The sequence below is a fragment of the Orcinus orca genome, chromosome 3, assembly GCF_937001465.1.
Source record: "Orcinus orca chromosome 3, mOrcOrc1.1, whole genome shotgun sequence".
NCBI classification, from domain to species: Eukaryota; Metazoa; Chordata; class Mammalia; order Artiodactyla; family Delphinidae; genus Orcinus; species Orcinus orca.
Window position 1 is genome coordinate 1,980,270 of NC_064561.1, and position 25,215 is coordinate 2,005,484.

A 25,215-nucleotide genomic window follows, 5' to 3' on the forward strand; every position below is an offset into this window, starting at 1 on the left:
CTACTCTGGCCCCTTGTCCCTGGAAGTCACTAGAAGCCAGTGCTGTGAAAATACTCCATTTATTAAAGACCGGGCAGAGGGAGGCAGGTTTCCAGGTTCTGTGTGGGAAGCTGAGTCTCAGCTTCAGGGAGAAAAAGGGAGGACAGGCCAGCTGGCCACCTGGGAGGGGTCACAGGTCAGTGGCCGGTCCCCAGTCATAGCCATCTTCGTCAGAGGACTCCACATCTCGGGCTCGTGTAAACTTTTTCCTCAGAGCATCCCGCTCATATGTCCTGGGGATCAGAAAATAGAACAGAGGCTGTGGGTGGGGAGGGTGTGGACTTACCTACCATTATCTGAGTTGACTCTGGGCTAGGCACAGTGGGTGCAGTCAGAGATGAGCGAGACTTGACAAACTCCTACACATCCTTCAAAGCCTGCTCCAAATTCCCCTCTTTCAGGGAGCCCTCCCAGTCCTCCCAGGAAGAGGATTCCTACTCCCATGGCCCTGACTATATGGGACTTGGAGTAGCTCTGTCTGGCTCTGTCTCACTCAGTAGGCTCCCAACACCACGAAGGCATAGCTTGGTTCTAGGTCTCTTCTCCACCCCACACCCTGAGTCCCAGGGGGAGGGTTGAGGTCCCCCAATGTGGAGTACAGGGGCTCTTACCGCATGCTGTCCTGTCGCCGTTGACCCTGTGGGTGGTGGCCGTCCACCTTGCAGAGGGAGAAAGGAGGTTAACACTTATCCCCCAAGTATGATAAACTGGGATGAGTAACCACTCCATCCCACCTCCCCACCTTTGCCCCCGACAGTGCTACCCACAGGCTTTCTCCTTGCCCCCACAGAAGTCTGGAGCTCATCCCCAATTTTAAATGAGAAAACAGCCTGGGACAGGGGAAGGCCTTGGCTGTGATCTCCCAGCCTGTCAGCAAAGGGGGAGTGGGGTTTCCCATCTGTGACTTTCCTCAGAGGGCTGTTGTCAGGAGTTCATAAATGAATTCATATATGTCAAGTGCTTAGAAGAGAGCCTGCCCCATAATCAGGATGCCATGGACAGCTGAGCGGGTCGGGTACTGCACAACCCCACGGAGCACCATTCTACCAGAGACATCATAGACTCGTACATTTTTACATTTCCCTAGAGAGGGTCTGGAGGAATTTGTCAAATTCACAGAAAGGCACCTTGGAGGCTGAGGCAGCCGCACAGAGAATAAGCGCTAAGTCAATATTTGTTATTGTTAAACACCCGACTCCCATGGGCCGGGACTTGGACTAAGTGTATTCTGTTTAAACAACAAGCTTGTGGGAATTCCCTGGTGGTCCAGTGGTTAGGACTCTGAGCTTCCACTTCAGGGGGCCCAGGTTCGATCCCTGGTCAGGAAACTAAGATCCCACAAGCTGCGTGGCCAAAAAACAAAACAACAACAACAAAATAACAAGCTTGTGACGTCAAGACTTTACCATCAATCCCTGTATCTCAGATAAGGAAACTCATGCAGAGGTTAAATATTTGCTTTAAGTGACTCAGTGGTTCAAGTACCCTAGATCAAGGTCCAAGCTACTGATCTGGTCGGGGAAGTATCTGTTCCTCGACATCCTGGCAGAAAATAGGCTCCCTAGGTGTCTCAGCCCCATCCCGAGACCCTTGCTGGGGCCAGCCTGGTGCTCTGCTCACCTGGGTCCCCTGGTGACCCGAGGATCTCCCGTGATCTTGCAGGATCCGAGGCTCATCCTCCAGCACGGGCTCCGAGGACCGGGCCAGGGCTGGCGCCGGGGGCCCCTCGTCCACGTCCATGTGGGGCCCACCCTCGCCATCCGTGTAGCCCTCGCCGTCCGTGTAGACGCCGCCCTCGCCGTCTGTCTCATAGTCGCTGTTGAGCCGGCTGTCGCAGCTCAGATCCGCGGAGCTGTCAGCCAGGCTGCGGTAAGGGAGGTCCAGGTTGTCCTCTGAGGAACTGTCCAGCTGCGGGTGCACATGGCCTGGCTGAGCCGAGCCCCGGCCCTCCCTGATCTTAAGAGAAAACCCCGGACCCGGGACACCACCTTCCAAACTCCAGTCCTCAACCTCAAATTGAGCCTTAACCCTTGACCCCAAGGTGAGTTCTGACCATTGACCTTGGTCCAGACTGATACCCCAAATCTGAGCTGAGCCCCAACCCTGACTCCAGCGTCAGGAGAAGACCCCAATCCCATCTCACCCCAGGAACCAGGTCCAGATCCTAGCTCAGGTCAAATCTGGGCCTTGGCCATGGCCCCTAACCCAGCCCTAACTGCGACTGTTCCCAAACCCTCACAGGTACCTGGTCCTCGGCCGTCCAGATGGGCCGCATCTGCTGCTCGCGGATGACAGCCTTGAGCTCTTTGTACCAGGAGTCGCTTGTGCCCTGCAGGGGGATGGTGGCTGCGGGTGGTGGGGAGGGGCATCAGCATGGCTGGAGACTCAGGCCAGGACCCACCGCCCACCCCAGACCCTAAGCTCCCACCCCACCTGTGAAGAGGTGGTCACTGTGCTTCCTCAGCTTCTGGGCCTGAGCGTAGAGGCGGCGGGAGCTGCGGCGGGAGGCGGGGGCCAGCCACTGGCGCAGTGCCTTGAGGGCTGTCCGGCTCTCGGGGACACAGAAGACCACGATTGGGTAGTACTGCACGTAGTTAAGGCGCTCAATGGCTGAGGGTGTCACGTCCAGGAGTGCGTGTTTGTCCTGGGCCGGGCCAATGTTGGGGGCCGTGGGGGAGGGAGACAGAGAGACAGTGGAGGGAAAAACACCCAGAGACAGAGCATCAGAGACAGGTGAAGAATCAGAGAGACAGAGATGAAGAGTCTGAGGTCAGAGTGGACCCCAGCCTCTCACATCTGCAGGCCAGCATGTTGGGGTGGGGCTTGGTGATAGCCCAGGCCACAGTGTCTTGAGCACCAGAGCCCCAGTTTGAGTCTCTGCCTCTTCCCAGGACTTGCTGCTGTGTGACTCTGGGCAGGCTCTGTCTCCCTCAAGTCCCCCACATCACAAAGCCTCCAAGAGGGGGAAAACCACACTTGCGGGGTGTGGGGCCAGAACAGGTTGGAGACCTGGGCCTCGGTTTCCCCATCCGTGAAATGGGACCCACAGCAGAGCCTTGCTTACTTTCTCTGCAATCACCCGCACGGTGTCCAGTTTGATGATCTTGGAGGGGCTGTCGGTCCTTGACATGCTCTCTGTGGAGGGGAGAGGCGACTGGCAGCTTCGGGAGGGCAGTCCACTGGCCCTTCAAATTCGTCTCCCTGCCCCTCCCCTGCTCAAGAACCCACCACGGCTCCCCATGGCCCTTGAGAGAAATCCTAACGCCAGCAGCAGCAGCAGCAGTTCCTGCTGGCCCCGCTCCTGACACCACACTGGGTCCCCTCCTGACCACGACCCTCACCTCCTCCTCCTGAACAGGAGTGGCTGTTACTGGCAGATGGGGAAACTGAGCCAGGGACATACGGTCACCAGCTCAGAGTCACTGAGCCAACGACTGGCATGATGGGGAGACGGATGCATGGTCTGTGCTCCACACACTCACTTTCCCAGGCTCGGTCCAGACTCTGGGCCTTTGCTTGGGCTGTGACCCGAAAGAAGCTACTCTCCCATCCCCTATGTGTCCTCTAGGACATGAGATGGAGTACTGCTTCCTCTAGGAAGCCCTCCTAGATAGCATGGCAGCTGAGGGAGAAGGCACGCTGGGGCCTAAAAGGAGGGGGACGCATACTTGCCTTTTTTCTCTTTGTTGTGGTAAAATGTGTGTAACATAACATGTACCACCTTAACCATTTTTAAGTGCACAGCTCAGTGGCTTTAAGTACATTCACACTGTCGTGCAGCCATCCCCACCATCCATCTCCAGAACTTTCTCATCTTCCCAAACTGAAACTCTGTCCCCATGAAACCCTGACTCCCCACCCCTCCCCCAGCCCCTGGCCCCAGCATCTACTTCCTGTCTCTGTGGCTGTGACTCCTCCAGGACCTCCTGTGAGTGGAGTCAGACAGTGTTTGTCTTTTTGTATCTGACTTATTTCACTGAGCATCATGTCTTCAATGTTCATCCATGTTGTAGTGAGTGTCAGAATCGCCTTCCTTTCTTAAGGCTGAATAATATTCCACGGTGTGCATGGAGCACGTTTTATTTATCCATCACCTGTCGATGGAAACTTGGGTTGTGTCCATCTTTTGGCTGCCGTGAATCATGATGAATCTTCATGTACAAGTATCTGTTCTAGTTGCAGCTTTCAGTTCTTTTCACATGTCACAAAAAAAATGTTTTAACTTCTTTTTAACCATTTAAAATATATCAATACCATTCTTGGGCTTCCCTGCTGGCGCAGTGGTTAAGAATCCGCCTGCCAATGCAGGAGACACGGGTTCGAGCCCTGGTCCAGGAAGATCCCACACGCCATGGAGCAACTAAGCCCGCGTGCCACAACTACTGAGCCCGTGTGCCACAACTACTGAAGCCCGTGCGCCTAGAGCCCATGCTCCACAACAAGAGAAGCCACTGGACTGAGAAGCCCATGCACCTCAACAAAGAGTAGCCCCTACTCACCGCAACTAGAGAAAAGCCCACGCGCAGAAACGAAGACCCAATGCAGCCAACAATAAATAAATAAATAAAAGAGCCACACCTATTTCAAAAATAAAATAAAATAAAAATATATATCAATGCCATTTTTTTTTCTTAATTTATTTATTGTTGGCTGCCATTGGGTCTTCGTTGTGGCACACGGGCTTTCTCTAGTTGCGGTGAGCGGGGGGCTACTCTCCATTGCGGTGCATGTGCTTCTCTCATTGTGGTGGCTTCTCTTCTTGCAGAGCACAGGCTCTAGGCGCACGGGCTTCAGTAGTTGCAGCATGTGGGCTCAGTAGCTGTGGCTCGCGGGCACTAGAGCTCAGGCTCAGTAGTTGTGGCGCACAGACTTAGTTGCTCCGTGGCATGTGGGATCTTCCCAGACCAGGGCTCGAACCCGTGTCCCCTGCATTGGCAGGTGGATTCTTAACCACTGCACCACCAGGGAAGTCTCTGAATACCATTCTTAATTAGCAGGCTGAATAAAAACAGCCATATTTGGCCCAGGAGCTGTAATTTGTTGATTCCCTACTCTAGCTTAATTGTTCCTGCAGTTGTTCATTTTTGGTCTCCTCAGGAGACCCTGTGTATTCGTTCGATGCTGTGTCTATAGCTCAATAGACAAATTTCTTGAACAAACAGACAACTGGCAATTGTCCAATTGGCTCCATTGGCAATGGCTGCTTGGTGAACTGTGTTAAGAAGGATTCTGAGGTAAAGGGTGGCAAGATTGTGGCAAGATTGTTTGAGGATGTCTGGCTCAGGGGTTGGAGGGGCTGCTGGCGGCTGATCTGCCTCATGTTTGGCATGGTTGTTCTTACTCTTTCCCCCAAACAGCATCATTAGCAGCCCCCTTATCAAGCTGCCTCAACCTGGGAAAGGGTTATGAAATGATTCACCAATGAGGTTGCTATGGGACCTGGTTTCTCACCTGCAATTTCAAACTCATCAGGCATCTCAGCAGTCAACTTCTGCATAGCAATGTCAGCCACAGGTCCCAGGATCACCACCGGGCGCTTGAAACTGGCTGCAGGGCAGAGAATCAATGACAAGAATCAGGATCCCATGTGGGGCAAAGGCTGCTAGCTTCTTGTGCAACTGCCTCTCCACTTTCTCCACAGTAGATCTAGCCAGGCCCACAGCTGCCCAGCTAAAGACTACAACTCCCAGTCTCCCTTGAAGCTAAGGATGACCGTGTGACTACATCCCGGCCAATGGGATGCAAGCAGGATGATGTGTGAAATCTCGGTTGTATCCTTCAAGGGAAGGTGTGAGACCTCTTGGCCTTCTTATACTGGGACTGTTACTTGAAAAGGAAACTTCTTGTTTATACAGTTTGGGGTCTGTCAGAGCAGCTGAACCCAGCTAACTCAGTGATTGGCAACCACCATTACAACCCTCAGGCCACATCTGATCCACTGCCTGTTTTTGTAAATAAAGTTTTATTGGCACAAAGCCACATCCAGCATGTCCCCTCTCTCCTACCTTCCTGCAGAGTTGAGTCATTTGGACAGAAACCATCTGGCCTGTAAAGCCTAAAATACTGTCTCGCCCTTTGCAGGAAGAGCTTGTTTGACCCCTGGCCTCACCAATACTCCCTTTTACCAGTGAGGAAGTGGGTGCAGAAGGCATCTTGGCCGGAGAGAAGCGAGTAAGCAGACCACTCTTTACACCTGACCCTTCTCTTTTTCTCCTCTCCTTCTCTCTTGCTCTTAAAAACTTGATATGTTCAGATTTCTAAACTTTCGTTGGCTGGGGGTAGAAATTAAGTACGTAGCCTTTTATGTTTGAGTCTTTTTCATCTGGACGATGGACCAGCAGCTGGAAAGCAGCTGCTCAGCCCTTTCCCGTCCTGGCTCACCTGCTATTCCCACCCTCCCGCCATTTTCTTTAAAAAGCCTCAGCACCTGGTTTTAATCCTTCTGCCCTGAGGCTGTGGGCAAGCGCTTCATCTCTTCCGTTCCTGAAATCTGAATGAGGTGTATTTTTACCCCTGGTTCTCGGGTAGGGAAAGGATCTATGTGCTGGTTTTGTGCGTGTGTATTTTCATCCTAAAGCAACCAAAAGGGGGTATTTTGGGTGGAAGGAGAGAGGTGAGGATCGTGGCTTCTGAACACTCTTTCTTGAGGGCCCCCCTCGGCCCCTCCCACCCTGGCCCACCTTCTCGCAGCACCACGCGTTCATATGGCGGGTAATGACCCTGTCTGGTCAGAGCCGACAGATCCTCACGACTCCGATGGGTGGTCTTCTTGGCTCCCCGACGAAGACCCCTCAGCCGCCAGAACTCGGCCCGTGTGCTGGAGCCCGCCGAGGCTCCAGGCCCGACCCCCACGGCCCTCTGGGCAGCCTCCAGACTGGCCAGCTGCTCTGCCCTGGAGAGAAGAGAGGAGATGAGTGAGCACCGGGGTCCGGGGTCCAGGATCACAGCCCCAAAGATGTCCAAGGCCGAATCCCGGGACCTGTGAATATGTCACCTCTCACGGCAAAGGGGACTTTGCAGGTGGGGTTAAGGCCCCTGAGATGGGGATGACCCTGGATTTCCCGGGGGTCCTAGTGTCATCACAGGGTCCTTATAAGAGGGAGGCGGGAGGGTCATGGTCATAGGCAGAGAGAGACGGGAGATGCTGCACTGCTGGCTGTGAGGATGCAGAAGGGGACGCAAGCCTGGGGTGCGGCGCCTCTAGAAGCTGGAAAAGGCGGGAACCAATGCTGCCCTGGAGCCTCTGGAGGAACCAGCCCTGCCCACGCCTGAATGTAGCCCCATCAGACTCATTTCTGACCCTAGAACATGAGAGGATAAAAGTGTGTTGTTCGAAGCCCCTCGGTTTGTGGTAATTTGTTACAGCACCTGCAGGAAACTCATACAAGCGCTGACTGGTCAGTCCTGAGCCTTCTGCATGGCTCCCCGGAGGGAATCACCAAGGATGCTAAGTAGTGATGCTGTGCCCTGTCCCAGTGGGCGGTCCGCACCTGCTCTGGCTGGGGATGATGCCCCGCTCTTTTTCCCGGAGGTCACGCCCCATGCGCACCGCCAGCCAGTGGCCTCCGCGGGCGTGGCTCTGTCCAGGGCCGGGGTACAGTGTGTCCAGCACGTGGAAGACGTCTCCGCGGGTGAAGCCCAGGCCAGACGGCGGGCTGGGCTCCATCTCAAAGTGCATGCGGATGTAGAAGGAGTCGCCCACGCCGGACTGCACCATCTTCCGGAAGACTGTGGACAGGGAGGCTTCCTGAGCTAGCAGGGCCACAGCCCAGACCCGACCCCTCCCCAGGGCCTGGCCGTGGATCCCAGCTCCACGCTCACATACACACGCGCTCTCACACACGCACGCACATACACTCACACACACTCACTGTCCTGCTTCCTCTGCGTCACCAGTTCCACCTCCTCGCCCGGGGGCAGCTCCAGCAGGAACTGCACAGCCTCCTCCCGGGTCAGGTTCCGGAATGGAGTATCATTCACCTGCCGGGAAGTGGGTGCAGGGGTGGGACAAGGGCACAAGATCCCAGCTCTTCCTCCAGACAAAGCCCTCCACCCAGCTCCTTCCAGAGCTGCTGTCAAGAGCCCCAGAGATTGGGGGACGGCTTTCTGAAAGGGGCACTGCCCTGTGGCAGCCTGGGCATCACACACACACACACACGTGAAGGTCTGGCCCAGAAACCAGGATACAGGGAATGCAATCGGTACGGGCATAACCGAGGCTCTGCGTGTTGTCAACATCGAGACATGGGAACGAGGGGCCACAGCTGTGACAGGACCAGGACACTGGTGAGAATTTTGTGATACTTGAAAGAGTCAAGACAGACATGCGGTCGTGACCGGGACACAATATACAGACCCGGACAGCAGGTCACAGACACTGATTATCATGGAGGTAAAGACATACCATGAAGGCGCGACCTGGATAAGGGCACGACCCGGACACGGGAGACCGGAGGTGGCACAGAAAGGGACTGTGGATGGACGCAGGGATCAAGGGTGTGGCCCAGGCAACATGGTCAGGACACGGTCAACTCAGTGACACAAACAAGGAGACTGTGACATCGATAACGAGGCAGTGACCTGGGAAAGGTCGTGAGCTGGACATCGAGGTCATGACATTGACAACAAGGATGTGACATGCACAAGGTCATGACCCAATCATCAAGGTCATGCCCCAGGCTGGGAAGCCCTTAAAATGTTTGAATGTCTCTGGGGGTCTTGCCGGTCCCCAGGGGGTCCCCGGGGGTGGACACACAAGCAGTAACAGACTCGGGTACCACCCAGCAGGCCCACCCCCAGCCTCCCCCGCTCACCTGCAGAATCTCATCTCCCTCCTGGATGCCCTGCCCATCTGCCGGGCTGCCCGCCTGCACCCCGGACACGAAGATGCCCACGTCATTGCCTCCGGCCAGCCGCAGCCCAATGTTTGCGCCCTTGAGGAAGCGGACCACCCGCGAGGCGGGGCTGTACCTGAGCAGTGAGGCAGAGACAGTCGGCATCAGGCCGAGGATGGGAGAGCCCCACCCCCATGCTGGTGCGAGAAGGCAGGTGATGGGAAGCAGGAGGCAGCCCAGGTGTGCGGGTTCTCAGCTGGGGGGCTCTGTCCTGGAGCACATACCCATGGTCCTCCACGCTCTGACCACTAGGCACGCTGTGCATGTCACAGCTCCTTTGCCTCGGGGAGTCTGAAAGGGAACAGCCAGTTTTTCCCGAGCACACTGATTGGTCCAGCCGCCAAACCTTTGCTGGGGGGTGTCCCTGCCCCTTGGAATGCAGCCCCCAGCCCCGCGCTTCTTCCCAGGGAACTGTCCCTGGCCTCTTAGGTCTGTGCCCGCCTTCCCCACTCTGCTCGGTAGAGCCTCATTGGCTGCCATCAGAAAAATCAGAGGAGGGGTGCTCAGAGTCACCACTCTTTGCTCACCTGGTTCTGACGCAGTCCTAGAATCCACTGAACCTTCCTGCTGAAGCTGGGGGCTCTCCCTGGTGGGGAACAGATTTGGGGTGAGGTGGGGGTAGGGGGATGTTGAGCAGCAACTTTTAGAAGAATTTTGATTTATTGGCACTCAGGTTCTAATCCTGGTCCTGCCCCTCTGCAGCTGTGTGACCTCCGGCCCTCTGCTTCCCCTCTCTGAGCCCGTTTCCTCCTCCGAGCCCTGGGATGGCTGAGTCGAGTCAAAGCCTCAAAATGACGTGAGCCTGTGACAAACAGTCATGTGTACTGTTTTAATATTAGTGAAAAGTTATAGAAGGTGCTCTTGACCCAATGTCTGTGTCCCCCCAAATTCATATGCTTAAGTCCTAACCCCCAGTGGGATGGTCTTAGGAGGCGGGCCTTTGGAAGTGACCAGGTTTAAATGAGGTCATGAGGGTGGGGCCCCCATGACGGGATTAGTGTCCTTATAAAAGACACCAGAGATCACTCTCTCCACCGTGGGAACACACAGCAGGAAGGAGGCCGTCCATGGGCCAGGAAGAAGCGTTCACTAGGAACCGGCCATGCCAGCACCCTGGCCATGGACTTCCGGCTTCCTGCCCATGGTGTTTTGTTAACAGCCTGAGCAGACTAACACAGAGTTAAACCACAGGACGGAAAGGAAGTTCCCTGAAAAATCAACCCACTGTTAGCACAGAAGAGTTACTTTCCAGATCTTTCAGATGCTTTCAAAGAAACGGTGAGGAAATATATACTTCTGAAAGAAAATCAAGATCAGGCCATATGTTAGCATTTCCGACACACAGCCTGTGAACCCCCAGTGCTGAGTGACTGGGGGTGGGGAAAGACACTTGAGAATGATGTACCCCCAGCCCAGGTCTCACGGGGCAGGTTCGAAGAGTACAGGGTCTGCATCGGAGAAACACATCAAGCTACTTGGAGCCGTCCGTCCACAGATCCTTCTGTGTGCCCATGGAATCCCTGGGAAGATCACACAAGAGTCCCCCAAACCCTCTGAGATGCTGCCCTGTGTCACTCTGCAATCCGGTTCATTCACCGTACACAATGCCAAGTGCGTTTTCCCAAGGCCTTTTCAATATACTCTCGGAGACATCCTGTTTCATGGCTGTCTAATATTCCCAAGCAAGGATTATATTATAACGATCGTAATAAAGAGCATTCACTACGGGCCAAGCACACACACACCATCTCCTTGTGTCACCGTTAGTTAGTGCCCTAATTAGTGGTGGAGTAAGATCTGGGGCCTTGGCGTGGGCCCTCCTCTGGCCTCTAAAATGGACCGCAATGACCCCCACCTCCTGGTCCTCCCGCTAACAGCCATGTGAGGGAGCTTAGAAGGGGATCATCCACTCCCAAAAGCCCACAGCCCTAGACTATGTCTTGACTGTAACCTCATGAGACCATGAACCAGAACCACCCAGCTAAGCCGTCCCCAATTCCTGACTCTCAGCAACAGTGAGGTAATACATGTTTACCATTGTCTCAAGCGGCCAGGTTTGGGGGTCATTTGTTATGCGGCTGTAGATAACAGATACAACCCCCTACTTCACAGGGGACTGCAGGCTTAAATGAGGTGCCTGTTACCTAATCCCCAAGTGTTGTGCAATCATGTTTTTTAAGGCGTTGAATTGTGTACCCTCAAAATTCACCTGCTGTAGTCCTAACCCCCAGGATCTCAGAATGGGACCTCATTTGGGAACAGGGTCATCACGATGTGATTAGTGAACTTGAGGTCATACTGGGGTGGGGGCGGTGGCTAATCCAGTCTGACTGGTGTCCTTATAAAAAGGGGACATATGGACACAGAGACACATACATGGGGGAAGATGACATGAAGACACACAGCGGGGAGATAGGGGATTCTAGAAACAGATACCTTGGTGAGAGGGACTAGAAACACACAACCCTCAGGGGTTACTAAAAACAGACATTCTCAACAGAAAATGATAGAATTGCATTCCTGCTGTGAGAGGAGACTATGCCAATAACTGACCTCCAGAAGAATTCTAGAAACAGACAATTTTCTAAGAGGGGTGGGGGGGCGCTAGGGAAAAATTAAAAATGGATTCCTGGAAGCCAAGGAATGCCGGAGGCTACCAGAAGCTAGGAGAAAGGCCTGGAACAGATTTCCCTCTAAGAGCCTTGAGAGGCAGTGTGGCCCTGACACCGTGACTTGAGTCTTCAGTCTCCAGGGCTTTGAGACCATAAATTTCTGTGGTTCTAAGCCGACCAGTTTGTGGCACTTGGTTACTGCAGCCCCAGGAGACTAACAAAGTAACTGCCACTCTGTCCCTTTTATAAACATCATCATAACGAATAAGCATCCTCTAATCCCTGCACACAGCTGTGGCTATTTCACTCCCAAGAGAACTCTCTAAAAGACTTGCTCGGTGACAGGGCTTATGCATTTTGAAGTCTTCTAGGGCTTGTTGGAAAATTCTGTTATCCCTTCTGCTTTAAGTCCGTCCATATCTGGTTCTCCCAGGACTGAGAACCCTGAGCCACAATAAGGAGGCAAGAAGGACTGTGTGTGGAAGGAGAGGCCTCTTCCAGGCAGGCCGCCATGACTGCACCTTCAAGGCTACCCCATGTTGGAAAAGATAGGCCCATGTTCCCATCCCACTTGGCCATTCTAGCCGATGAGGTTACATACATGGGGGAGCTGGCTCGGCTGGCGTCCGGACTCCGCTGCCCATGCTGGGGTGGCGGTGGTACATGGGATGGTGGCGCCTGAGACAGTTCTGACCCGAGGTCTGAGATGTCTGCGGGGGAAAGCGTGTCTCAGCCACGGGCACGCCTTCCAGGCTGCCATTTCACAGAGGGGCACATCAGGCCCCTCTAAGCAAAGGGGCCCAGACCAGAGTCAGGCTCAGCTGAGGGCCTCCAGCCCTAACTTGCTGTGTGGCCTTGGGCAAGTTTCTGTCCCTCTCTGAGCCTCTCAGGGCCAGGCTTCCCAACTCCTGCTTGGTCCTGCCTGGCACAGCCTGCCTCCCTGGCTCTCCATTTGAACCTCCCAGGGCTGGCCTCTTGGCCCCTCACCCTCCAGAAGGGAGCTGTCGCTGTCGCTGACGGCCGGAGGGATATTCACCAGGAACTGGCCTCGGTCCCTGAGCACCAGCAGAGTCAGTTTCCCTTCCGACTTCTCGATCAGTTGCCGTGTGTCACTCAGTGACAGATTCTCACTGGACACCCCGTTGATCTAAAAGGAATCAGGAAGGAGGAAGCAAATTCATGAGAGATAGGGGATACTAGAAACAGATACCTTGGTGAGGGGGACTAGAAACACACAACCCTCAGGGGTTACTAAAAACAGACATTCTCAACAGAAAATGACAGAATTGCATTCCTGCTATGAGAGGAGACTATGCCAATAACTGACCTCCAGAAGAATTCTAGAAACAGACAATTTTCTAAGAGGGGTTGGGGGGCGCTAGGGAAAAATTAAAAATGGATTGACTCTCATTTCCCCAGAGGGGGAAATTTCTCAGGAGACACTGGGAACAGATATTAGAAACAACTCTAACTGGGGGAGAGGGGGTAAATATGTAGATACTAGAAACAGACAATCTCTGGGAGGTCTGGAAACAGACATCTAGAAGTTGATTAGAAACATACAATTCCTAGGAGGGATTTAGTGTCATCTCCGCTCACCAGGAATCCATTGCTAACATTTTCTCTTGGGAATGTCTGTTTTCAGTAACCCTTCTAGCCCCCAGCCCCACCTCCAAGCTCTGTTTCAAGTGTCAGCCCCAAACTACTAGAAACAGACAATTCTTCAGGGTCACTAGAAACAGATGACTCTGAGGAAGCTCTAGAAACAATCAACCAGAAATGATTTGTATATCAAACACTAGGAATCACTAGAAACAGATTTTCAGGGGAGGAGTCTAGAAGGAAACCAAGCTCTTAAGGCAGAGCTGCTCCTCAAAGCCTGGTCTCTGGACCATTAGCATCCAGGCACCTAAGGCAGGCCCATGAATCAGTGCTGTAGCCAGCACGTCATGTGATTCTGGGGATACTAGAAACAGACAACCCAAAGGGGGTGCTAGAAACTGACATTTGGCAATGGATTTGCGGCAGATGCGGGGAAGGGGGGAAAGTCCTGCGTAGCCATCTCCAACCTTTGTGAAACAGGCCACAATGCAGGAGGCAAGTGGTTCAGAACCAGCTTTGCTGACTGTGCCATATGCCTCGGTAACACTGTTACCCTCTGGCCCCGGTCTCCCTGCCCCCTGACAGGAGGAAGGGGCTCACCTGTAGGATGAGGTCTCCTTCCTGGAGCCTGCTGTTCTGGGCAGCCAGGCCCGATTCTGTGATGTGCTTGATGAAGATCTGACTGCCCAGTTTGACCCCAAAATCTGTGGGTGGAAGAGGAGGGAAACTGAGGCAGGGCCTGGGTTCTGGGCTGCCAGGGGCTCTCAGACCTCAGCCTTCTCGCCTGCCCTCAACCATCCCATCTTCCAGGCTGCTGTCGTGCAGGGAGGGGGCAGGCTTCAGCCTGCTGCCCCTTTCCGGCGGGCACTCTCCCCCTGAAGGTGCCTGTCGGCGGGTGACAAAGCAGACCTGGTCCCCTGTAGTTGGGGGAGGTGGAACACACAAGCACCCGGTGATGCTGAGCGCTGGGAAGAGAGAAAGCTGGGGGACTTCCCTGGTGGTGCAGTGGTTAAGAATCTACCTGCCAATGCAGGGGACACAAGTTCGAACCCTGGTCCGGGAAGATCCCACATGCTGCGGGGCAACTAAGCCCGTGTGCCACAACTACTGAGCCTGCGCTCTAGAGCCCGCGAGCCACAACTACTGAAGCCCACGCACCTAGAGCCTGTGCTCTGCAACAAGAGAAGCCACTGCAATGAGAAGCCCGTGCACCGCTCTGAAGAGTAGCCCCTACTCGCCTCAACTAGAGAAAGCCCACGCGCAGCAATGAAGACCCAACGCAGCCAAAAATAAATAAATAAAATTTTTAAATAAATAAATAATTAATTAAAAAATAAAAAGTATTAAAAGAAAAAAAGAGAGAGAGCGTAAGCCAGGAGGTGGGGAGAGTGGCCACGGAGGGGCAGTTTGGGGACAGGTGTTGGGGGATGGCCTCTCTCAGGGGGTGACGTCTGAGCTGGGTCTTGGATGAAGCAAGGGAGCAAACCCTGCAGGAGTCTTGGGAAGGTCATTTCAGGTGGTGGGAACAGCCCGTGCAAAGGCCCTGGGGCAGGGATTCTGATATCATTGCACAGCAGTCAGCAGCAGGCACCTGAGAAGGAGCAGAGCCCAGGTTGTCCCTTCCCAACACCCTGATGACATCACCAAAGCGGCTTAGGGGTCACAACCCCAATACTCAGTGACATCACGATGAGCGTTTTCAGGATTATTAAAATTACAATGTGGGGTAGATATCCCAGTGTCATTTGTCACATCATGACCAGAATTCCAAGGTCACAATACTGCCATTGACTCAAGACAGGAATGAGAGATCACATCCCTACTGTTCTATACCTACTAATCCCTCGACAGTCTACTGATGTCATGATGAGTGAGTTTCCCGTTGCTGTACCAAACCGCCACAAACGTAATGGCTATAATAGAACACAAATTTATCGAATAGTCTGAAATGGGCCTCACGGGGCTAAATCCAGGTGTGGGCAGGGCTGATCCTTCCCGAGGCTCCAGGGCAGCATCGGTTCCTGCCTTTTCCAGCTTCTAGAGGCGCCGCATCCCTGGCTCGCGGCCCCTCCTGCATCCTCACAGCCAGCAGCGCAGCATCTCCCGTCTCTCTCTGCCTCTGACCCTGCCGCCTCCCTCTTATAAGGACCCTGTGATGACACTAGGAGCCCCGGGGGAATCCAGGGTCATCCCCATCTCAGGGGCCTTAATTTAACCCCACCTGCAAAGTCCCCTCTGCCCCGTGAGGTGACACATCCACAGGTCCTGGGACCAGGATGTGGGTATCTTTGGAGGCCATTATTCTGCTGACCACACACCACATGTGATCAGATTTTGGGGCAGCAGTGCTGCCTGTTCCCGGGGATGCCAAGCCCCACTGCCGACAACGTGGCCCCCACGCTCACCGTCGCTGTCTCTCCTCCGCACCAGCACGGACTTCACGGGCCGCATGCGCATGTCCTGCCGCGGCAGCCGCTTGAAGCCAGACACCAGGGCCAGCCCGTTGGCCTCGGAGCCGCCGCTCGGGCTCCTGCGCCCATGGCTGCTGGCCTGGCTCCGGCGACCTGTCCTTGGCCGGCGGGAGCGCTCGCCCCAGGAGTGGCCAGAGCCGCTGGACGTGTCACCCTCATAGCCCTGGCCGTGGTCAGCCTCGTCCAGGCGCCGTGGCCCATCTTCCTCATCTGAGTCCTGGTGTCCCAGGCCAGAGGTGGCCTTGGTGGCGGGCAGCTGGACTTTCCGGGGACGCTTCACTGTCTGTTAGGGCAGGCAGAAATGGTCGGGGTGGCAGGGGGCAGCTCAAGGCTTTGCCCCATCCCATGGCGGACCCTGGGGGACTCTGGTCTCTCTGGGCCTTAACATCCAAGCTGTGAATGGAAACAAGATTCCACTTGCTTGGGGAAGCTTATACTCATACTGCCCATGGGCAACAAGACCAGGAGAAGTGGGGTCAGCCAGGGGCTGCCTCTCCCACCGAGCCCCCACTCACAATGTTGGCCACTTTTGTGCAGGTCTTGAGTATCTGAATGGCGAAGGTGGAGGTGACACTCTCCATGGAGACCCCATTCACCATGACGATGTGGTCCCCTGTCCTGAGGGAGGAGGCCGGATCTCAGGGAGGAGACATCATCCAGGAGCCCCTCTCCCCAGGCCTGCCCTGAGGGCCCCTGGAAGGCACCCCCATGTGTACAAAGCCTGGTTCTGATTTACTGGTGTTCCCAGACTCATGAAGACATTTATCCTTCTGGGCCTCAGTTTCTTCATCTGTAAAATGGGGCTGATCGCAGAACCCACATAGTGAAATGCAATCATAGAACATAAGCTGCAATTACACCTGGTGTCCCTGTACCCCCTCACTTCTTTCTCTCGGGCCCTCTCTTCCTGCTTTTCTCCCCTTCTCTCCCTGTCCGTTTCGTACTCTCTCTCTCTGAAGCTGGTCGCTGATTCTGAGCTGAGCCATATCACCTGTCAGCCTCTTGGGTCCCAGAACCATTTTCCCAACATAACTCCCAGGAGCCTTCTATCCCCAAGAGCTCAGGACACTGGGTCTCTCTCCCTCCAGCCAAAAAGAGGTTTCCAGGATATTTGCTCTGGGAGCATCCTGGGGCCACTATGACCCCCAGAACTCATCAGAGGACCAGTGCCTTGAGGAGAGTGGGGGCTAGTCACTGTCTGTCCTTCTGCCAGCCCCAAGCCCTGTACTGACAGAGCTGGAAGGCGCCAGGCACTTTCCAGCCTCCTGGTTTGGGCCCACACAGTTCTCTCCTCTTGATGTGTCCCCCCCCACCCCCACCCCCGCCAGAACCCAGCTGCCTTGACACTCACTGTAGCCGGCCCTCAGCTGGTCCTCCGGGCACCACATCGGACACAACCACTGATCCACCGGGCCGGTCTCGGCCACCAGATATTGCAATGCCGAAGCCTCGGCGGGGGTCCTGAGGGGGGATAAGAGACAGAACGTGATTTTGCTTCTCACTGGGACAAAGGCTGTCCTGCAGGAACCAACCCACCATTCCCATCAGCACCCACGCGGAGGGAGGGAGGCCTCACCTTGCTGATCGTGACTGTGTGCTGTTCCCAGATGGTCAGCTCCTCCATGTCCAGCACCTGGTGGGAGGTGACAGGGAAGGTGGACATGAGGTCTATCAGAGCAATCAGGGCTCCCCATACCTGGGTGGGTGTGGAGCCTGGCTCTGACACTCTCATGGCCCAAGTCTGTGAGTTAGTTGCTACCTCTCCTGAGATCTCAGTTTTCTCATCTGCAAAATGGACTTAAATCAGTGGTTCTCAATCCAGGACCATTCTACCCCCTCTCCCAGAGGGCACTGGGTGGTATCTGGGGACATCTGTGGTTGTTATGATTGGGGGGTGCTCCTGGCATCGAGGGGGTGGGGGCCAGGGGTGCTGCTCAAACCCCTACATGTAGTGCACAGTCAGACCCCACCACAAACAATGACCCATCTCCAAACGTTAATAGTGCCATACTGTGGTGGGAGCAGAGGAAATGTTAGTCCTTGTCACTGTCCTTCTGGAAGGTCTGGCTCAGTCCCTGTGGTGGTGGCGGTGGGGATCTAGCAAGGCCTGCAGACACAAGGGTCTCACTCTGCTCCAGACACTCAGGGCTCCTCGATGTTCCTCCCACACACCAAGCCCGGTCCTGCTCCAGGACCTTCGCACGAGCCATCTCCTCTGCCTGGATCTCTCTTCCTCCAGATCTGCACCTGGCCCGCTCCCTCACCTCCTTCTCCCAACCACCCTGTCTGGAATTGGAATGCTTGCCATCCCACAACAGACCAGTTTATCCTCCTTTCCCTGATTCCTCGTTCACAGAACTTGTGATCCCTCGACACTCTCTAGGTTTTTAAAATCTGGTCACTGCCCTTCTCCCTCTAGAATATTGGCTTCAGAGGTCAGAGATTTTTATCTGCCTCATTCAAAGTTGATCCTGAGTGCCTGGATCATAGGAGAGATTCTAACTATCTAAGAAATGAATGAATGAATGAAGTGCTTCCTTTGCGCCAAGCACTTCACAGGTAAGATCTCATTTAATCTGCTCACTAAGGGGCATTCTATTATGCCCCGCCACAGAAGAGGAAAGCCAGGCACAGAGAGGGGAAGTCACTTGCCAAGACAACAGAGCAGTTGAGGGTGGGGCTGGAGGGTGGGGCTGTGGGGCATGAATTCTGTTATTTTCAAGCCCAAGGTACAGATGAGATCACAGGCTCCGGGAGTAGAGGTCACTCAGCCGGGAGATGCTGGCAGAAGCAGGGGATGTGGAGCCCTCCGGGAAGCCAGCCCCCACCCATCCCTTACCTTCTGCGGGGCTGTCCCACTACCCTGGGGGTCTTGTAGAAATGACGCTCCCTCCCCAGCCTGGTTGCCCAGCTCAGCACTGCAAGGGCGGGGGGAGCCCTCCGCTGGTGTGATGTGTTCTGGTGCCTTTTCTTAGAGGTTCCCGGGAGAGCAGCATTCCAGGCTCCCCCGAGGTAGGAAGGGGGCAGAGAAGAGGGAAACAAAGCCAAGGGCAGGGCCTCACGGACACCCCTGGGAGCCAGGTCTGCTCTCTCAACTGAGCCTCAAATCCTGCAGTCTGCCCTTTGCTGGCTGTGGTGGTGCCTCTCCCAGCCTCATCTTCCCCATCTGTGAAATGGGTACCTCCCTCACCCCCGCCGCCCCGTCTTTCAGCGCTGACGTGTGGGAAGCGGGCGTGGAGTCATGCACGAATAGCAGAAGGAGCCTCTAGGAGAGATGACAGTGCTGTTGTGAGAAGTAATAATAATGACCTTCTTCCTCTGCATACTACTACTAAGCAACACTATTCCGTGCGCTGCCAGCGAGCGCATTGCACGTACCCATTCATTTACTCCTGAGTGACCTCAGAAATGGCACTTCTCCTATTCCTGCCTTCCTGCCTTACAGGGAAGGAAAGGGAAGCCCAGAGAGGTTCAGTAACTTGCTGGAGCTCACACAGCGCGCCGCAAACCTTGGCAGCCCATCCCATACCTTTAATCTTAACCACCGGGCTACAGTATCCTTCTGCTTTTTTTTTTTTTCTTTCTGAACTTATTTTTCAGAACAGAATCTTTTCACTTGCTTTGATTTTATGCTTAGTGTCATTAAACGGCCTCCCAGAATTTTGATTTCTTGGCCTTATTTTAAGAAACAGCCCACAGGGAGTCAGGGCCCCTAAGGGGGCAGGCACAGGTGGCTGGGGCTTGTCCCAGCTTGTGTGGGTTTGCCTCCATGGATACTGCAGGACTCTCCATGACCCATGGGGTCACGCCTAACGCCACATCCCACCTCAACTTAGTTCCAAACATTTCCCTGGCAGTGCCCTGTGCCTGGTTACCCTCCCAGGATGCACACAGCTGCCCCGGACACTCAGGTCTCAGCTCAAACGCAACCTCCCCAGGGGACCCTACTAGACTAGCCAATCTTCCCTGGCACCCTACCACCCCTCCCTACTTAATTTATGAGGTTTTATTCATGACATCCAAAACCATCTTAAATTATCCTGTTTAATCATCAGTTAGTGAGTTTCTGGTCTTTCCTCTTGGTCTGTGAAGGTTGGGCAGGGCTGTCTCTCTGGGTACGTTGGTGATGGGCCCTCCAATCAGCTCCTTTCCAGGCTTTTGCACATGCTGCGCTCCCTGGCAAACTCTTATTCATCCTTCACAGACTGTCTCTTCCTCCAGGAAATGAGTCCTCAAATCCCCCCGCCCCACACACACACACATTTTACGTCTCTGATTACTGGGGCCTGGGATGTCCCAGTCCACCTGTCTCCCCTACATCCCTCTAGTCAGGGGATTCCTAGTGGGCAGGGCTGGGGGCCCTGGGACCCCAGCATTGTCCCCACAAGACCAGGCACGCGGGAGTTTGAGGAATGCGTGAATGGTGGAATAAAAGGCTGATTCCGCCAGGAACTCAACCAGGTACGTCCTGAGTTCCTAGCCTCCTCAGCCCCGCCTCCGTCGAGGTGCGCTCCGAGGGGGCGGGGCCCGGGCCTTCGTCCTCGCCCCCTGCCACGCGCGGGACAGAAACACCGGAGAGGAGACGCCTCCAGAGGGACAGGTCTTACCAAGGCACACCGCCCCGGGCACTTGGTTACCAGGCTGCTGTCCGCTCTCCCCCTCCCCACTCCAACCTCTGGGAACAACGGCGGGGGTGGGGAGGGGGAGGGGAAGGGGGGTCACAAATACTCGAGCTGGGGACTGGATTCTGGGAGCGGTTCCTTGCTGCCGGGAAGGAGGCGGCGGGAACCAGAACTGCCCGGCCCTAGAGCCTCGGGCGGTCCGGCCTGGGGCGAGCCAGGTAAACAGCCTAGGCCTGTTTACCCCTCTGGGGCCCGACCTGAGACCCAGCGGGGTGGGTGTGACAAAGTCGATTCAAGTTTCAGCCCTGGGGAGCGCAGTCCCCCCAGACAGAGCCACAGGGATTCCCTCTCGCAGCCCCGGTCGGCTTGCTCGGTGCAAAACGGGGCTCTCGACGCCCACGTCTAGCAGGTCGCCCAAGTGAACGGCTCTGTATACAGTAAGCACCCAATAAATGGGGATCCCCTCGTCCGCAGCCTAGCCGCATTCGCCAAAGCCGCTCCCGCCCACATATGAAGTCCCTGCCCACGGTTCCGCCCTTAGTGCTCAAGCTTAACTCCGCTGATCTCCCGGGAAACCGGGCACCTACTACGTGCCAGGCGCTTTGCAACACACTTTTGTCCTGGAATCCTTCCTACACCCTTCTATAAAGTGACCACCGTCCACTTTATAGATGAGGTTCGGAGACGCATGGATTCAGCGGCCCAAAGTTACGGAGAAAAAAATGGGATTTGAACTCAGGTCTACCTGCGAAGGCAGACTCAGGACAGAGGAAGCTCCCGGAGGCCGCTTTGGAGGCCAGTGGGCGCGGACGCCTCTGCCCGTGCAGCCTCGGGCTAGCCACCACATTCCTCTGGGCCTCAGTTTCCCCATCTGTTACCTAGGCAGAGGGTGATCTGGGGTCCTGGATCCAGGTCCCAGCCCTGACCCCAGCTCGGTCCCCTCTCCCTCCCGCCCTCGGCGGGCTACTCGCCTGGAATCTCACCGCCATAGTCCACCCGGGGGCCGTCCAGTGCCTCTGCCCCAGGGGGGTCTAGAAACAATTGGCCCCCACCCTGGCGTGAGGGAGGAGGCTGGGGAGGGTCGCGGCGAAGCAGGTCCCCGGCTCTCGCCCTCCTCCAGCCCGCTCCGCCGCTGGGGCTGCACCTGCACCTCTTCCTCCTCCGTGGCCCCTACCGGCTCCGCCCCCGCCCCGACACGCCTTCGGGACGCCGCCGAGGCAGCCTTCGTCCCCCTTCCCCTCCCAGCACAGGATCCAGGCCCAGGGGTGGGAATTCCAGGCCGTGTTTTCCGCCCAGCTGAGCACTAGCCAGCGGCGGGGCTGGAGACCAGCCAGGCAAGGCTGCAAGGAAGACCGGGAAGGGATTACAGCCGCGTTCGGAACGGAGCCTGCGCTTCGGAAAGTTTAACATCCGAGAAAAACTCTACATGTTGAAATTCAGTAGGGAGATCTCTTGGATTAGGAGCTAGTCAAGGGTCAGAGACCTCAGGAGCATAGGGCTGGTCTTTCTCGGGTCACCCCCATCTTCGGGAGGTTTACCCTATTTTAGAGAGAAAAAACGGAGGCCCAGGGAGGCCAGGGGCATGGACTCTCTGAAGGCGCACAGCAGCCGCCTCTGGGCCCGCCCCGAATCCAGTGGTACCCGCCTGTCTTCACACCTAGCACCTGGCTGGGTCCCCAGCTGGGAAGGGCGGGGCGGCGAGGGCGGAGGAAATTCTTTAGGTTCCTCTGAGTTAAGGTCAGGCTTCTTTCTCCTCACCCAGCCTCACCCTCAGGAGCCATCTAGGAACTACAGGACGAGAGCAGGAAACCCTCTACCTGGGGGTGAGGGAGGGAGGAAGTCACCTGGATGGGTGGAGCCACCATCGGCCCCACCCGCACATTCCTTTGTGCTTAAAAAAAATAGACCTTGAGGCCCAGCTGTTCCTGTGCCCCATCTCAGGCCAAGGTTGAAGGGGCAAATCTGGGCATAGACACCCCTTCCCAGCCTCATCCAGTCAAGACTGGGCAGAGAGGAACTCCAGACTGTGGGAAGGGGGGAGGCAGAGGGGAAAATGGAGGATCAGGGAAGTGTTCCTGGAGGAGGGGGTATTGCCACTAGGGTTTTTAGGGTTGGATAAGAGTTTGCCAAGTGTACAAGACAGAGAATATAATCAAAATCTTTGAGGCCCCCAAAATTGATTTCTCACCACTCCCCACTGCAGTTATCCCCCAAAACCTAGTCTGGAGACCCCAGTTAGCCAGAATCAACCCCTCAAGAGTCCCCAAAGGCCCCCAAGGCAATAAATATTTGCAGAAGCCCCCTTCTAAGGACCTGCTTGGAACCTCATGGCTAAAGGGGAAAGCTCAGTCTTTCCCGACATGACCTTGGGTCACCAGCAGGTGGCACACAACATGATTTTAGGTAGAAGAAAGTCAAATATTTTCTAAATAGATGTGTATTTGCTTTACTGACTCATAGGACAAAACATAAATAGGTTCCCCACTGCCACGTGCATGCAGGGGTTCGTGGCTGCGATTACTGGGGAGGACTGGGGAGGAGTTACTGATTGGATGTAGGTCTGGCAAAATAAGCTGGCTCGTGCTTATGGAGTGTTTGCTTTGCTCCAGCCACTGTTACACAGATATCCACGTGACCATTTTGCAGCTGAGAAAACTGAGGCCAGATGGGTCGAGTGGCAAGCCCTACTAGGAGAGCTGGATTTGGCCCTGGACTTGGCTCTCTTTGACCCCACACCGCTCAGTCTATACCCGTGCTTCTCACTGTAGGGTAATTTGCCTGACACCCCAGGGAACGGTTGGGCCCCAAAAGCCAATAGTGCTGAGGTAGAGAAACCCCACTTTAAACCCCTCTAAGAAGGGGGGCAACCACCACAAGACACATGGTCTTCCTCCAGCCACCTCACATATTCATGCCCTGCTCAGGAACACTCACTGGGACTTCCCTGGTGTCGCAGTGGTTAAGAATCCTCCTGCTAATGCAGGGGACATGGGTTTGATCTCTGGACCAGGAAGATCCCATATGCCTCGGAGCAACTAAGCCGGAGTGCCACAACTACTGAGCCTGCGCTCTAGAGCCAGGGAGCCACAACTACTGAAGCCTGCGTGCTTCAACTACTGAAGCCTGCACGCCTAGAGCACGTGCTCCACAGCAAGAGAAGCCCCCGTTCACCGCAACTAGAGAAAGCCCCCGGGCAGCAACGAAGACCCAACGCGGCCAAAAATAAGTAAATAAATAAATTTCAAAAAAAGAACACTCAGTGTCTCCCTAGTACCCATCGGATGACGCTGTGCTCAAATGCAGGGCTTTGGAGAAGGGTGCGTCCACTGCTGCCTCACAGGCCAGAGGCGGTGTCATTCATGCATTCATTTTCCCACCTATTCAGTCATTCACTCAACAAAAATATTGCAAGCCCCTGCTATGCGCCAAGTACAGAAAGGAGAAGTGATGGGGGACGGAATTCCCGTCTGAAATTGCAGTGCCAACTACAACCAGGAGGGAGCAGTGTGCGCATGGCCGGAAGGGGTGGGGGAAGGGAGGATTCAGAGAAACCTGTGGGATGATCCTCCTCTGCCCCCTCTGAGCACCTACAGGGAAACTGAGGCCCAAAGGGGGTAGGGACTGGGTTGAGGTCTCCCAGTGGGTCGTGGCCGCCAGGAGGGGTGGGAGCCTGGGGGGTTCGTTCACGCTGGGAGCTTGGGGTCTCCCTGGTGTAGGCTGCTTTGCAGGGCTGCAGGAGGCTGAGGTCTTATCTGTGGCATAACAGGTCTGACCAGAGCCCAAGAATGAAGCAGCCCTGCAGCCTGGCTGGGCGCTGGCTCATTCACTCGAGGTTTACTGATCGCCTACTGTGTATACCCAGCACTGATGCAGACCCAGTCCCTGCCCTAAAGGAAGCCAAGTGTCCTCAGGGGAGATAGACAATAATCAGATCATCACGTAACAGAAATAACAAGTCCGACCTAGATTTCTGAGAGCATAGGTACAGAGGCACAACCTGGGCTGGGGGCTCTGGGAGGGCTTCTCTGAGGAGGTGGTACTGAGATTAATAGGAGTGACCTAAGTGAGAGGTATCTGTGCAGAAGTAACAGCTAGACCTGAAGGAGGTAAAGGAGGTGCCATGGGAGAGCTGGTGCAAAGGTCCTGGGGCAGGACCATGCCTGGCGTGTAGGAGGAACAGCGAGGAGGCCCGTGTGTCTGGAGCAGAGTGAGCGAGGGGGAGAGAGGGAGGAGGGGAGGGCAGGGAGGGGACAGGGCAGGTCGTGCAGGTCCCTGTGGGCTGCCGGGAGGATTTGGGTTTTTACCTCCAGGGAGGGCGGACCCTGGAGGGCTGTGGGCAGAGGAGGGGCGGGGCCTGACTCGGTGCTCACAGGCGCACTCTGGTGGCCACTGTCGAGAGGACAGACTGGGGGCTGTAGGCGGGAGCTGGGGGAGCAGTGACTCCAAACCCAGAGGCCCTGAAAAGAAAAATGTTTTAAATAAACATTTTATTTTGAGGACTTCCCTGGCGGTCCAGTGGTTAGGACTCTGAGCTTCCACTGCAGGGGGCCCAGGTTCAATTCGTGGTCGGGGAACTTAGATCCCACAAGCCACACAGCGTGGCCAAAAAACAAAAGAAACATTTTATTTTGGACTAGTTTTAAATTGACAGAAAAGTGGTAGATATAATTCAGAGAGTCCGCCTATGTTTCTCACACAGTTTCTCTCAACATTAACGTCTTACGTGACCACCACGGTATATTTGCCAAAACTAAGCAGCCACATCCTCGCTATTAACTAAACATCCTCGCTATTAACTAAACTCCACGCTGTATTCAGGTTTTACTAGTGTGAAATCTGCACCAGGAGCCCCTCCAGTATCCCACAGTGTGTTCACGTCTGTGTGATCACGTCTTCTCGGGCTCCTGGCCTCGGGTTCCCTGACCTTTTCCGTCTGGAGGAGACGGGTCAGGGATTTTCTACGATGCCCCTCGTT

At 55.1% G+C, this 25,215-nt stretch overlaps 1 protein-coding gene and 1 non-coding gene across 5 annotated transcripts in view; one reads left to right on the forward strand and one right to left on the reverse strand.

Annotated features, from left to right (window-relative positions):
• Nucleotides 1-43: 43 nt before the first annotated feature.
• Nucleotides 44-25,215, reverse strand: part of TJP3 (tight junction protein 3) — a 29,623-nt gene continuing 4,451 nt past the window's right edge. Inside the window, exons 1-21 of one of the 4 annotated variants that reach the window (XM_033417505.2) lie at nucleotides 21,224-21,423; nucleotides 17,195-17,251; nucleotides 16,970-17,079; nucleotides 16,134-16,236; nucleotides 15,553-15,901; nucleotides 13,748-13,851; nucleotides 12,533-12,692; nucleotides 12,147-12,255; nucleotides 9,461-9,519; nucleotides 9,158-9,224; nucleotides 8,853-9,009; nucleotides 7,911-8,019; nucleotides 7,530-7,767; nucleotides 6,720-6,931; nucleotides 5,491-5,586; nucleotides 3,104-3,174; nucleotides 2,473-2,683; nucleotides 2,285-2,385; nucleotides 1,660-1,947; nucleotides 651-697; nucleotides 44-272 (exon numbers count right to left, since the gene is read on the reverse strand). In XM_033417505.2, coding sequence (XP_033273396.1) covers nucleotides 170-272; nucleotides 651-697; nucleotides 1,660-1,947; nucleotides 2,285-2,385; nucleotides 2,473-2,683; nucleotides 3,104-3,174; nucleotides 5,491-5,586; nucleotides 6,720-6,931; nucleotides 7,530-7,767; nucleotides 7,911-8,019; nucleotides 8,853-9,009; nucleotides 9,158-9,224; nucleotides 9,461-9,519; nucleotides 12,147-12,255; nucleotides 12,533-12,692; nucleotides 13,748-13,851; nucleotides 15,553-15,901; nucleotides 16,134-16,236; nucleotides 16,970-17,079; nucleotides 17,195-17,251; nucleotides 21,224-21,229 — 2,757 coding nt within the window. In that variant the 5' untranslated portion in view covers nucleotides 21,230-21,423 and the 3' untranslated portion in view covers nucleotides 44-169. Of the gene's footprint in view, nucleotides 273-650; nucleotides 698-1,659; nucleotides 1,948-2,284; nucleotides 2,386-2,472; nucleotides 2,684-3,103; nucleotides 3,175-5,490; nucleotides 5,587-6,719; nucleotides 6,932-7,529; nucleotides 7,768-7,910; nucleotides 8,020-8,852; nucleotides 9,010-9,157; nucleotides 9,225-9,460; nucleotides 9,520-12,146; nucleotides 12,256-12,532; nucleotides 12,693-13,747; nucleotides 13,852-15,552; nucleotides 15,902-16,133; nucleotides 16,237-16,969; nucleotides 17,080-17,194; nucleotides 17,252-21,211; nucleotides 21,424-25,215 lie in introns of those variants that run through there. The other 3 variants (XM_033417504.2, XM_004286333.2, XM_033417506.2) reach the window with 3 other exon arrangements.
• TRNAG-UCC (transfer RNA glycine (anticodon UCC)) lies at nucleotides 1,295-1,367 on the forward strand. Its single transcript has one exon. It is a non-coding gene; the product is annotated as a tRNA-Gly (tRNA).